The sequence below is a fragment of the Scomber japonicus genome, chromosome 19 (assembly GCF_027409825.1).
Source record: "Scomber japonicus isolate fScoJap1 chromosome 19, fScoJap1.pri, whole genome shotgun sequence".
In the NCBI taxonomy this organism is placed as follows: Eukaryota; Metazoa; Chordata; class Actinopteri; order Scombriformes; family Scombridae; genus Scomber; species Scomber japonicus.
Window position 1 is genome coordinate 1037481 of NC_070596.1, and position 14201 is coordinate 1051681.

General features: G+C 42.5%; 1 protein-coding gene across 1 annotated transcript; it reads left to right on the forward strand.

Moving 5' to 3' along the window:
- The first annotated feature begins 474 nt into the window (after positions 1-474).
- On the forward strand, positions 475-13301 carry LOC128380093 (lysozyme C-like). The gene is made up of 5 exons (XM_053339788.1): positions 475-571; positions 1706-1842; positions 12581-12745; positions 12985-13063; positions 13136-13301. Exons 1-5 carry the CDS (start codon positions 561-563, stop codon positions 13200-13202), a joined length of 459 nt encoding a protein of 152 aa, XP_053195763.1. The 5' UTR covers positions 475-560; the 3' UTR covers positions 13203-13301.
- Positions 13302-14201: the final 900 nt, after the last annotated feature.

The following is a 14201-nucleotide window of genomic DNA, read 5'->3' on the forward strand; positions in this document are numbered from 1 at the left end:
CAGGTACAGCCATTGGGAGAAGTTTGCCCAAGGACACATCAGCATGTGGACTGGAGGAGCCGAGATCCAACCTCCGATCTTCCGATTAGTGGACGACCCACTCTATCATCTGAACCACAACTGTAAGACTATTATTGACTATTATTGACTATTATTATTTATTTGTCACATAATGAGATAACTCATGTTATTTGAATTACCAAGGTAGCATAAATATCCCAAATGGACTATAATGAGGTATAGTGATAACAATAAATAAAAAACACGCAACTAAATCCACATGACAAAATCAAGCATACAATTTTACCTTATCAATTATTAATTTTTGTACATTTTAACAAATGTCCCAATTATCTGAAAATGTCCTAAATTTAAATGACTGCAGTTCTTCTACTATCCACTGGAGGCTGCTAAAAGAAACTAAAGTGAATGGGAAAATGTCCAACTTCTTCTCAAATAGTCAATACACTTTTGGCAGAATGTTACAGCTGTCTAGGGATGATTTCCCTTCTCCTGGTGTGAGTCTGAGATTTTGAGAAGTCACTGGCCATGAAGAAGATATGAAAGTTAAGTAGGTTTTCTTTTTTATTATTATTATAAGCTTTCTTTTTTACAGCATTTTTTTTTCTTAAACCAAGGATGAATGTGTCCTTCTGATAACTTTTATCAGTGTGGTCTCAGTCTGATATTAGTTTTGGCTCTATGCCATAGAACTGATCAGAAACACTTACTGTAGCTGTGGTTGATAACTCTGTATACTTCATATAAAAACAGAACCAGGCTCCTGTTCAGGGGACAAAGTTTCAGAGCGACTGATTTCTATTTTATCATATTATTCAATGTGCTGTTTGTTTAAGTGTTAGCTGTTTGAACAAGCATTATGAAACAGTGAAGTTTGAACTTTTCTTTCAGTGGTTCACCTTCCATAAACTTTGATGAAATAGCACATTGACATTTCAGGTAGTGATGGTACTTGTGAATTTTACTGTGGTGAAATGTGCTATTTCATCAAACTAAATCTGTGAGACTTCATCAATATGTAAATGAGACTTGAAACTTAGTTGCAGTGTGATAACATCCATCCATCACAGTCCATGTATAACTCAGGTTAAAAATGTTGCTGTTCAACAGCTGACAGTACTTGAAAGTATCTAAGTACATGTACTCAGGTACTGTTCTTCAATACAATGTATTGGTGACTGTAGTACTGGCTACTTTTCAAAATATATTTTTGATTCAAATGTGATGCATTGTTGGAGATTATCCAATATAAACAATATGGACCTTCCGTGTTGAAATTGTTGGAGTGCCAGCTGGCAGTGCTCTCAAACACTCCTGTCGCCAGTTTTATGCTATTGCACTGATCAAAAGTTGGTGATGGTAATGTGCCAACAAATGTACTAAGTATCACACAGCCTTAAAGTCAAGGTTTTGTTTAAAGGTCAGGTTGGACTCTTCCACCAAAAACAGTTTGTCTTGGCTACAGCACATGTTCCACTCTCTTGGATTTTCTTCTTCGTTACTGCTTCGCATCAGTCTGTATTATCACATTGATGACACAATCTGACTGAAAACAAACAGCTGTTCAAAGTCCAAATAAATAAACCCAGATTCATCTTTCAATATTGTCTAAAAGTTTTAAATAGTTTCAGCTTCTCTATAAAAGGACATTCAACAACAGCTGTAAAAACATTTACTCCTGCAGAGAGTCAATCATGAGGAGTCTGGTATTTCTGCTCTTGGTGGCTTTGTCCAGTGCTAAGGTCTTTGAGCGATGTGAATGGGGCAAAGTGCTGAAGAATCATGGCATGGACGGCTACTACGGCGTCAGCCTGGCCAACTGTGAGTAACAAGCTTGTTAGTCTGCACACTGCCATTGTTGTTTTCTACCTTTAAAACCAGCCATTGTTACATTCATTTTGGTGTAGTGTGGAAATAAATGATCAGACATTTAAAATTAGCTTCATTTGTAAAATAAAGTTAATATTAGCTTTTTGCGTATTATTATGGTTCCTACTATGATATGTGGTAAACAGTTATACCATTTTCAGACAGCGGACACATAATGGAACCATTCATAATGGACTGTTGGACACTGAACAAACCGTGATGATGATTATTGGCCTTTAAGGCAAGGCAAGGCAAGGCAAGGCAGTTTTATTTATATAGCGCATTTCATACACAGTGGCAATTCAATGTGCTTTACATAAAACAGAAAAACATGTAATTTGAGAAACTTAAAACATACAATTAACCCCCCACCCCACCCCCACATAATAAAAACAAAGTACAGAAAAATAGAAAGACATAAATAAAATGATTGCAGCATAAAATAATAAATTAGCTTTAAAATCATTAAAAGGACAAAGAGTGCAAATGAAAGATTAAAATGTAAAGTGCTTTAAAAGAGCTCAATCATAAGCACAGGAGAAGAGAAATGTTTTTAACCTGGATTTAAAAATGATTTCAGTTCTGCTGGTAGTTTGTTCCAGTTGTGTGCAGCATAACAGCTAAAAGCTGCTTCACCATGTTTAGTTTGAACTCTGGGCTCAACTATCTGACCTGTGTCAGTAGATCTCAGAGCTCTACTGGGTTTATATTCTACTAACATGTCATTTATGTATTCTGGACCTAAACCATTCAGTGATTTGTAGACCAGTAGCAGAACTTTAAAATCTATTCTATAGCTGACTGGGAGCCAGTGTAAAGACTTTAGAACTGGAGTAATGTGCTCTGATCTCTTTGTTCTGGTTAAAACTGGAGCTGCAGCGTTCTGAATGAGCTGCAGCTGTTTAATGCTTTTTTGTGGGAGTTCAGTCAGAAGACCGTTACAGTAGTCGAGTCTACTTGAGATGAAAGCATGAATCAACTTCTCCTGGTCTGTTTGAGACATAAAACCCTTCACTCTGGATATGTTCTTAAGCTGATAGAAGGCTGTTTTGGTGACTGATTTGATGTGACTGCTGAAAGTCAAATCTGAGTCTATCAGCACGCCAAGGTTTCGTACTTGGTCCCTAGTTTTTAGAGAGAGTGACTCGAGATGTTTACTGACAGCAATCCTCTTCTCTTTATTGCCAAAAACAATGACCTCCGTTTTGTCCTGATTTAATTGAAGGAAATTTTGGTTCATCCAATCAGTGACTTGCTCTAAACAGTGACACAATGACTGTATTGGACTGTAGTCATCTGGGGACAGTGCTAGGTATATATGTGTGTCATCTGCATAACTGTGATAGTCTACATTAGAGTTCTGCAGAATTTGACCCAAGGGCAGCATATATAGACTAAACAGAAGGGGTCCAAGAACTGACCCCTGAGGAACTCCACGTGTCATAGCCACTCGATCAGATTCATAACTTCCAATGGTCACAAAATAACTCCGCTCTTCCAAGTAGGACCTGAACCAGTCTAGGACTGTTCCGCTGAATCCGGCCCAAGTTTCCAACCTGTTCAACAGTATACTGTGATCCACAGTGTCAAACGCAGCACTGAGATCCAACAGGACCAGAACTGACACCTTGCCTGAGTCAGTGTTCAACCGTATGTCATTTAACACTCTAATAAGAGCTGTTTCTGTACAGTGGTTAGGTTGGAAGCCTGATTGAAATTTGTCAAAAAGGCCACTGGAGTTCAAGAAATTGCTGAGTTGATTAAAAACCACTTTCTCAACGATCTTGGCTATAAAAGGAAGATTTGAGATAGGTCTGTAGTTGGTTAACATGGAAGCATCCAGCGTTCTCTTTTTTAAGAGTGGCTTAATGGCAGCTACTTTTAGGAGTTTAGGAAACACACCTGATTTAAGTGAGCTATTTATTACTTGTCGCATATCTGTTTGGACAGAGTTCACAATAGTTTTAAAGAAATCTGATGGCATTGTGTCAAGACAGCATGTTGATGGTTTTAGATGCTGCACTGTTTCCTCTATGGTTTTTTGGTCAACTGTTTTAAATTCTGACATTGCAGTTGAGTTATTCCTGGGAGGTCTGAGGGATTGTGTCATTTTATTGTTTTGTGTTGATATTTAACCTTATGGACTGGATTTTTTCACTGAAAAAGCAAATTCATTGCATTTTTCTGTGGAAAGGAGTTCTGGAGCTATCTGTTTAGGGGGGGTTGTAAGCTTATCAACCGTAGCAAACAGAGTACGAGTGTTGTTAATGTTAATTAATTAATTAATTAATTAATTCAGAAAAGTGTTGCTGTCTAGCTTTGAGTAACTCATATTTAAAATTACAAAGACTTTGTTTGTAGAGGTCAAGGTGAATTTGAAGTTTAGTTTTTCTCCACTTACGCTCTGCTTTCCTGCATTCTGTTTTTAAAGCCTTTATCATCATAGTGTTCCTCCATGGTGTTTTCCTTCTGCTCAAGGTTGTCTTAGTTTTAATAGGTGCAACAGCATCCATGACATTTGAGATTTTCCAGTTAAATTTATCCAGGAGTTCATCAACTGACTCTGCACTCACAGTTGGTGACATAGCTATGGCCTCCATAAACTTTGCACTGGTGTTCTCATTTATGTACCTTCTCCTAACAGACACAGAGGTTAACTGAACATTTGGAATGATTTGTAAGTCAAAGAACACACAGAAATGATCAGAAAGAGCCATGTCCTTAACATCAACAGAAGAAATATCAACACCTTTAGAGATAACCAGATCCAGAGTGTGGCCTCGAGTGTGTGTGGGCCCTTTCACATGTTGCAAGAGGCCAAAAGTGTCAAGTAGAGCAGAGAGTTCTTTGGCGTTACTGTCCATGTTATTGTCTACATGAATGTTAAAATCCCCTGATATGATAAAAAAGTTGTAGTCAGTGCAGATAACTGACAGCAGTTCAGCAAACTCATCAATGAATTTTCCTGAATATCTTGGAGGTCTATAAATGATTAAAAAAAGGACTTTTGGATCACCTTTTAATAAAAAACAGAGATGTTCAAAAGAGCTAAAATCACCTAATGTAATTTCCTTGCACTGAAATACAGATTTAAAGATGGCACCAACTCCGCCTTTCTTACCAGTTCGACACTTGTTCATAAAACTAAAATTTGTTGGTGCTGCCTCATTGAGAATAGCACAACAGCTACATTCAGTCAGCCATGTTTCACTAAGAAGTACAAAATCTAGATCATAGGTCATAATGACGTCATTAACTAGCAGTGATTTGTTTGCTAGCGATCTGATATTTGTGGAGATAACAGGAGACACTGGTATATTTTGAGGTTGACATGCTATACTTAATAAATTAGCAGATTTAATTGAACTCTTGTTATTTCTCACCAGTTTAACCATTCTTCTGTTACCTGTCATCACAGGGATTGAGAAAACTACCTGAACTCCATAGGGCCCTGACTTTTAACATAATTGGTATCAGTATTGCAGCCTGGACCCGGCACATATCAGTCAGACTCACAGATGATCTGAGTCAAAGGAGGTGGGGGGGCTCTGTGACTCTTGGATGATGGTTGTTTCCAGCGTGGTGGAATGGGAGGGGCTTGACGATGGGGGAAGTTGAGGGGAGAAAAAATGGGATTTGGGCGTGGTGTGAGTTGGATTCCAGCATTGACAAGGTCATTCATCCTGTCGGTGAAATCCAGAAGTGGGGAGTCCTGACTAAGTGGAGAGAATGAAAGGCTGGAATGGGTCCTGGTGGGTGAAAGTTGGGAGTCTCCAGGTGGGGCTAGGGGAGACTCCACTTGTCGGGTTGTTTGGGCTGGGGGAGACTCCACTTTGTTGTGTTTACAGACACAGACAGGTAATTGAGACACTACACTATATGGCCAGTGAGGGCGCTATAACAGTGAGAGAGTGAACTGAGTGTGTACGTAGAAGAAGAAGTGTGTTCAGGAAGTATGCTGAGAGACGCACATGTAACCTGGGAATATGGCTGAGTAAAAGTTACTGAACAGCACGTCTGCCTCCTCCTCCTTTAAACCACCTACACCACAAATTGGCGACGAGGATGAGCGCTTCAGTACCGAGTCCACCGCCCTTCCTTCCTCATGTGGGTGAGCCGCCGATACCGTTTGAGACGTGGCGGAAGATTTTCGACAACTACATGCTCGTCATTCATGCAAGAGGAGACGCATGGCCGGATGCAAGGCGACGTGCAGTGTTACTCCATTGCCTGGGTCCGGAAGGACAACGGCTTTTCTACACTTTGCCAGACCAAGGTACGACATATGACGAGGCGATGTCCACCCTCGAGAGACACTTTGTGCCGAAAGTTAATGTCGTGGCCTGCAGACACACATTCAGACAGCGCACTCAACGAGCGGACGAGACGGCATCACAGTATGTGGCAGCTTTGAGAGCGTTAGCTTCACCGTGTGGTTTTGGTCAGATGGAAAACGAGATGATACGCGATCAGCTGATTTCAAATACGTACCTCGCTGCTGTGAGAGATAAACTACTGCTCGAAGATGACCTCACACTGGAGAGAGCTCACACAATCGCATGCCAGGTGGAGGCAGCGGTTAAAAATGCTACACTGCTTTCTTCAGCCAAAACAGTCCCGACTGCGCCAGTGCAAGCTGTCGGCCAAAGAGCATTTCCGAGGAGGGCAAAGAGGAGCTCGCAATGCTAAAGCCCCAGCTCCAGACCGGGATAAAAAGAGGAACGCAAACCAACGTAAGTGTTTCAGATGTGGCTCCAACAAGCACTTGGCAAATGATAAAAACTGTCCAGCTTCTTCAGTGAACTGCAATAAATGTGGCAAAAAGGGGCATTTCGCCAAAGTATGTAAATCTGCTGTAAGTGAAGTAAGAGAAGTTGTAGTGCCTGAGCTAGCTGTACTGTGGATGGATAACGTTAAACGTACTGCTGCCACTTATGATAAAATCACCTGCAATGTCCACATTGAAGCGCCAGAGGGAAATTCTCATGTCCTGGAGTTGATTGTTGATACGGGAGCAGCTGTGTCTATCCTACCAGAGACAATGTACAGACAATGTTTTAAAGATTGCTCACTAACTGAACCTCAAGTGAAACTGGTTACTTATGCTAAACGTGAGGTACCTGTTAGGGCGGCTGTTGGGGCGGCTGTGGGCAGGAGGTAGAGCGGTCGTCCTCCAATTGGAAGATTGGTGGTTCGATTCCCGGCTCCTCCAGTCCACATGTCGATGTGTCCTTGGGCAAGACACTTAACCCCAAATTGCTCCCGTTGCTGTGCCAACGGTGTATGAATGTGAATGAATGGTTAGATCCCCCTGATGGCAGGTTGGCACCCTGCGTGGTAGCCCCTGCCATCAGTGTATGAATGTGTGTGAAAGGGTGAATGACATGTCATGTAAAGCGCTTTGAGTGGTCGCACAGACTAGAAAGGCGCTATATAAGTACAGTCCATTTACCATTTACCATATTGGCTGCCTGCCAGCAAAAGCAGCCATAGCAGAGCAAGGCAGCAGAGTCCCAGCCTCTTTCCACATTGTTAAAGCTGGATCACCTCTGCTGGGCCTGGACTTGATTAAAGCGCTAAATGTCAACATTATTGGAGGCAAGGTGAACTACAACAAGGACAATGATTCAAACTTACCTGCTAATGACATTCAAAAATCCACAGTGCAGGTTGTTGAGCTAGCTCCACCGCATCAGCTTGGATGTGTCAAGGGATTCATTCATAAAGTACAAGTGAACAACACAGTGCAGCCAGTACGTCAGAAGTTGAGACGCCTACCACTGAGCGTACGCAAAGAGGTGTCAGCAGAGCTCAACCGCCTACTTCAAGCTGACATCATAGAACGTGTGGATGCGTCTGAGTGGGTGAGTCCTCTGGTCGTGGTACGAAAACGCGGAGGAGGGCTGCGGCTGTGTGTCGACCTGCGTGAGCCCAACAAGAGTGTCATCATGGACTGTTATCCTCTCCCTCATATGGAGGACATCTTTACAGAACTTGCTGGTGCTACACACTACAGCCAAATCGACCTGAGTTCGGCTTACCACCAACTGCCTTTACACCATGACAGCCGAAATCTTACGGCATTCATAACTCATGATGGTGTCTTCAGATTCACACGAGTCCCCTTCGGCCTGGCTTCAGCACCGTCTGCATTTCAGAAAATGATGCAGACCATCCTGAAGGATTTGCCAGGAGTACAAAACTACTTAGATGACATCATAATTTATGGTGATTCAAAAGAACTGCATGATCGACATCTACAGGCTGTTCTTCAGAGGCTGACAGAGACTGGTCTTCAGATTAACTTCAACAAAAGCTCGTTTGGTCAGACCTGCATTCCATTCCTCGGACATGTTATTTCTAAGGAGGGTCTGCGCCCGAGCCCGGATCATCTGACTGCCATTGCGGAAGCTCCTGCTCCAAAAGACATGGCAGCGCTGCGCTCTTTCCTCGGCTTGACTTCCTGGTTCAGCAAGTTTCTTCCGAACTATGCAACGCTGGTTGAGCCGCTACGACAGCTGCTCAGAAAAAATGCTCAAGCTGAACTACAATGGGACGCAGCAGCCGATGAAAGCTTCACTAAACTGAAAACCATGCTCCTTGAAAGTCCAGCGCTTGCCATCTATAACCCAAAGCTTCCGACCTTCATCACGACAGATGCCTCAGACTATGGGTTAGGAGCTGTCCTGACGCAGCTACATTCAGACAATGCTGAACACATTGTTGCATTTGCTTCCCGTACACTTTCAGCTGCCGAGAGGAAATACTCCACAACAGAAAAAGAGGCCCTAGCCTGTGTATGGGCTGTGGAACGTTGGCGTACATATGTGTGGGGACACAGATTCACACTCAGAACCGACCATCAAGCTCTTACCACCCTTCTCAACACCAAAGGCATGAACAGAGCTGGCATGAGGATCGCCAGATGGTCGGCGAGGTAGACAGAATGTTATGGCAGACTGTCTTTCACGTGTTCCCCTCGCCAACTCCAACATTGCTGCTGAAGCTGAGCAAGAGTTATTCGCGGAGATTGCTGAGATTTCTCCTCTCCTGTCAGCATTGCCACTTGCAGATTTCAAAGCTGAATGTGAAGATTGCCCTGAACTTACAAAATTGAGACGGGTCATTCAGTCAGGATGGCCTAAGACGAAAAAGTCTCTTCCAGCTGATGTGCAGCCGTACTTTCTAATGTGACATGAACTTGCTGTTGAGGCACCACTGATATTCCGTGGGACGCGCCTGGTCGTGCCTAAGTCTCTTCAACAGAGGATAGTACAGCTGGCACACGAAGGGCACCAGGGCGTGGTTCGCACGAAACAACGTCTCAGAGACCTTTACTGGTGGCCACACATGGACGACCTGGTTCACACAGTTCTGTTGTCCTGCATGATCTGTCAGTCATGTGACAAAACAGCCAAAACTCCTCCTGCCCCAATGCAGCCTGTTCAATTTCCAGGGGGCCCTTTTCAACATGTGGCTGTGGACATTGTTGGCCCGTTTGAACGCGGAACATATGACTGCAGATTTGCCATTACTCTCATTGACTATTTTAGTAAATGGCCGGAAGTTGCCTTTACTTCATCTGCAACTACAGACACAATCATAACATTCCTGTCTTCCATCTTTGCACGTGAAGGAAATCCCTGTGCCATTACTACGGATAATGGACCACAGTTTACGTCATCTGCCTTCGCTGCGTTTCTGAAAGAAAGAGGCATTAAACACAGAACAAGTGTTTACCATCCTCAAGCTAACGGCTGTGTCGAGCGCTTTAACAGAGTGCTCAAGGACTGTATTCAAGCAGCTCAAGCAGCCCAACGCCCGTGGAAACCAGCAGTCACTGACATGCTACAGAGCTACAGAGCAACGGCTCATGCGACAACTGGTCAATCTCCCTTCCAGCTTCTGAGAGGACGACCGATGTGGACAAAGTTGAATGTTCTGCCAAACCCTGAAAACACAGAAAAATATTGTCAGGTTGCAGCCAGAGTTGCCCTACAGCAGGAAAAGAGCAAACGCTACACGGACATGAAACGTGGTGCTAAACCTCCCAAGGTCACAGTAGGTGATAACGTCCGGGTACGCAAACCTTTTCATGTCTGAAAAGGAGAGAGACAGTACACTGATCCCATGTCTGTGGAGCAACAGACAGGATTGAGCACCTTCATCCTGAGCGATGGAAAAAGGTGGAATGCAGCACGCCTTTCTCTCTGTCCAAAGAACACAGAGGAGGAACACAGAGCTGGTACAGTGCACAACACTGGTCCAGCTGAGACTTTAACAAGACAAACTGCTCAAAGAGAGAGACAGAAACCAGCCTGGACAAAAGACTATGTGATGAAATAACTTTAATCATTCACATTTGTGTCTCTTTACACTTAAAGTGACAGTAATTTGAATTTTAGTTGCTACATTTGAAATGATTTAAGTCACATTTTCAGTTATTCTTGGAAGTAAGGTTACGTGAAAGACCTGAAGAATTTATTTTGGTTTACTTTACATGCATACAGTATTTGTTAATATTTGAAAAAAACTGACATATGGTACAGTCACATTTCTGTGTGAAGGTATACAGTAATATATGATTTCAGTTTACATTAATACTGTTACAGTTGAAATGTTACGTTAACAGTCTGAAAGCACAAACTGGGAAATGTGGAACATTAAGTTACATAGTAATGTTACGTGTGTTATTACTGCTAAAAGTTGTTATATGGAGAAGTAGTATTTCTATGAGTAACAGGGGAGTTGTTGTGTTTACAGACACAGACAGGTAATTGAGACACTACACTATATGGCCAGTGAGGGCGCTATAACAGTGAGAGAGTGAACTGAGTGTGTACGTAGAAGAAGAAGTGTGTTCAGGAAGTATGCTGAGAGACTCACATGTAACCTGGGAATACGGCTGAGTAAAAGTTACTGAACAGCACGTCTGCCTCCTCCTCCTTTAAACCACCTACACCACACACTTGTTGGGTTGTTGGGGCTGGGGGAGGCTCCTCCTGTTGGGTTTTTAGGGCTGGGGAAGAATCCTCCTGTTGGGCTGTTGGGGCTGGGGAAGAATCCTCCTGTTGGGCTGTTGGGGCTGGGGGAGACTCCTTGTGTTGGGGCAAGGATGATGACGTTAAATCCTCTCTCTGGGTGTGCTGACTTTCATGGTCAGTCCTTATCTCAGGCGGTAGCAATTCTTCTCCAGAACGCTGTCTTATCTGTTGTTTTGGATTGTCTTGTCTTGTCTTGTCCTTGGCAGGGACTGCTGGTGACTGACGCACAAAATCAAAAATGTTGTAGCTTAACAGCTGTACTCCTGACTTGTTAAGGCAAAATCCATCTGCCTTAAAGAGGTGTCTGCGTTCCCAAAAAATGTTGAAATTGTCAATAAAATTCACTGATTGAGCAGCACACGTATCTTTGAGCCATCTGTTGAGCATCAACAGCCTGCTGAATCTCTCGTCTCCTTGCCGAACTGTCGGTAGAGGTCCACTGATAAACACCTCAGTATTCAGACATCGAACTTTGTTCAGCAAATCATTAAAATCCTGTTTCAATACCTCTGATTGTTGCTTGATAACATCAAGCGCTCCTGTGTGTATGACGAGAGATTTCACTGTCGGATGCTCAGCAGTGATTTCCAGAATTTTCTCTGTGATATCGGACACCATGTCGTTGGTAAAACAGAGTACTTTGGTGTTTTTGTTGAAAAAGTGTTTTATCTTATTCACAGCTCCGTCACCCACTATCAGTGTCTGAGGCCCAGTAGTTAGCTCTTTCTGCGGCCTTTTAGTTTTTGATTTAGCCACATACCTTCCTCTGGTGCTGGTGCTGACCTTTCTTTTGGGGAGTCCAGGGTCTTGTAAAAACGGAGCAAATCTGTTCTCTAGTAGAATCCCTGTGTCTTGGGTCGGTTTGCTCTTACTTTTTGTTTTTGCCACAGTCCACGGCTGTTTTCTCCTTGGTACTGGGGTTGAAGAGACCCTCCTGTGCAATGGCAGTGCAGGCCACTGAGTTTCATCACGAGCCTCCGGGTGCTGGGTTCTGCCTGTTAACCGTCTTCCCATATCTAAGGGAAGCAATGATTTATTCTTTGGCTTTGCACCAAGAGAGTTCCAGGGAGGACTACTGGTTGATTTACTGCCGTAACCACCAGCCTCCTGCTTCTTGTTGGTGCTAATTAGCTGTCTGTTAGCCTGCTCCTGTCCACTGATTTGAGTCATCGGTAGAGTGGTCTCATTCCCATATTGTCCATTTACCTCCACGTTGACTTCAAGTCGCTGAATTTTCGTCTCCAGTACCACTATCTTCTGGAGAAGTTTGTGGTAATCATCCGTGGAAAAGGGAGGCATCTTGCTGCTAATTAGCTTAGCTTAGCTGAGCTCCTCAATCCCAGTCACTATAGTGCAGGCTTGTGCTGCTGATAGGCCACACTCATGAGGTAAAAGAGTTTAAATAATAGTGGTAGCCTTGAGATACTTTCATAAATTAAGTTCCCAGTGATATAAAAGTATCCAGGACCTGCTTTCCATAAATTTTGTAGCAAGAGGACAGGATTTCAATGGAAAAAAGAAAAGTAAAGCGGAGAGCAAAGAGCGAAGCGTCTGCACTCAAGCAAAGCAGGAAGGAGAACTTAAGGTGGCATGTCAGTGGTTTCACAAAATAACGTCTAATGTGGTCTGTTCTTTCTACTCTGCAGGGGTTTGTCTGACCCAGTGGGAGTCAAGCTACAACACCCAAGCCATCAACAACGAAAACCGTGACAGATCCACTGACTACGGCATCTTCCAGATAAACAGCCGCTATTGGTGTGACAACGGCCGCAGCTCCAACCCTGTGAACGGCTGCCGCATCAAGTGTAGCGGTCAGTGATGAACTCCAAAACTTCACCACACAAGGGGACATTTTGTTATTTTATAAGCTGATTCACTTGAATATCCTATTTACTAAACTTTAGGAATATGCACATGAAGAGAATAGAAAAGATCTTCACTGACTGCTATAAAAAGGCTTAATTTTTTTGTGAAGGTCCTCTAATGTCTAATGTTTTAAAAGACCATTCAAATGGAAATTTCTGATTTTGTTTTGGTTCTATTCTTACAGACCTTTTGACAAATAACGTTGCTGTGGCGATCAATTGTGCCAAACGTGTCGTGAGGGACCCCAACGGCATTGAAGCCTGGTAAGAACTGATAATGTGACAAACCTTCATTGCAGAGAGATGAGTGATGCTGTTGTTTCTGTCTGGTTTCAGGGTGGCCTGGCGCAATCACTGCAAGAACCGTGACGTGAGCGGTTATTTGCGGGGATGTCGTCTTTAATTAAACAACTTCAACAATGAAGAGAAATTTGGTGAACATGTGTCTGTTCTAATTGTGCTCTGATGTAAATGACCAGATTAAAATATTTTCCACCAATAACTGTTTAATTATTCAAGAGTTACTTGATGCCATTTTGGAAAAGTCTATACATGTTACAGGTATAAAAAAAAAAACACGAGTCCTTAGTTGTAGTTATGTGTTAAGAAATACAAACCAGTGTGTGTGTGTGTGTGTGTGTGTGTGGGTGTGTCTGTGTGTGCAACCGATAAGCTAAATGTTAAATTAGAATTTGTTAAACTGTTTGCTAACAATATCTTAATGTGTTTTTTGGGGGTTACTGTCTTGCACAAACAGTATTGTGTACAAGTAAGGTAATTGAATTTTACTTTTGGTTTCAAATTAAGTTCAGTGAGAGTAGATGAAAAAGACTAAAACAACATCATTTTAAAACTGAAGCAACAATGATTTTAAATCATGACCATGTATGCCATACAGTAAGCAGAAAATGTACACATTAATGGTGTCTCCACCAATTTATCCTTGCACTCTTAAAACAATGTCAGACTCATGATGGACGTTTTTTAAAGGTATCAAAAGTAATGCAGCTTAACCAGAGATACTTTTCTAGAGATACATTTTTCTTTCATGACAAAATCTTGCACCTACTTTACCCACAAAGCAACTCACAAAGCTGCTACCTTCAGACAGAGATGAGGAGCTGCTACAGAGGTCTGGTGACCACAGTTCTGTCTAACTCCACAGCAGAGGTGAGGAATTTGAGTCAAGTCATGTGACTTGAGTCAGACTTAAGCCACAAGGACTTGAGACTTGCTTGATGAACATTGATAAAAGACTTTGACTTGGTATTCATGACTTGAAATTTGACTTAGACTAAAGACAGATGGACTTGACTTGACCTTGACTTTTTTATTAAATACTTTTTATTTTTTCTCGATATTGAGAAGTTTTGGTTTTGTTTAAATAATGTGCACTGAACCT

Excerpts from the sequence above, each read along its gene's own strand:
- LOC128380093 (XM_053339788.1), top strand. Across the intron at positions 1,843-12,580 it reads CGGCGTCAGCCTGGCCAACT|GGGTTTGTCTGACCCAGTGG; the intron begins GTGAGTAACAAG and ends TCTACTCTGCAG. Across the intron at positions 12,746-12,984 it reads CTGCCGCATCAAGTGTAGCG|ACCTTTTGACAAATAACGTT; the intron begins GTCAGTGATGAA and ends CTATTCTTACAG.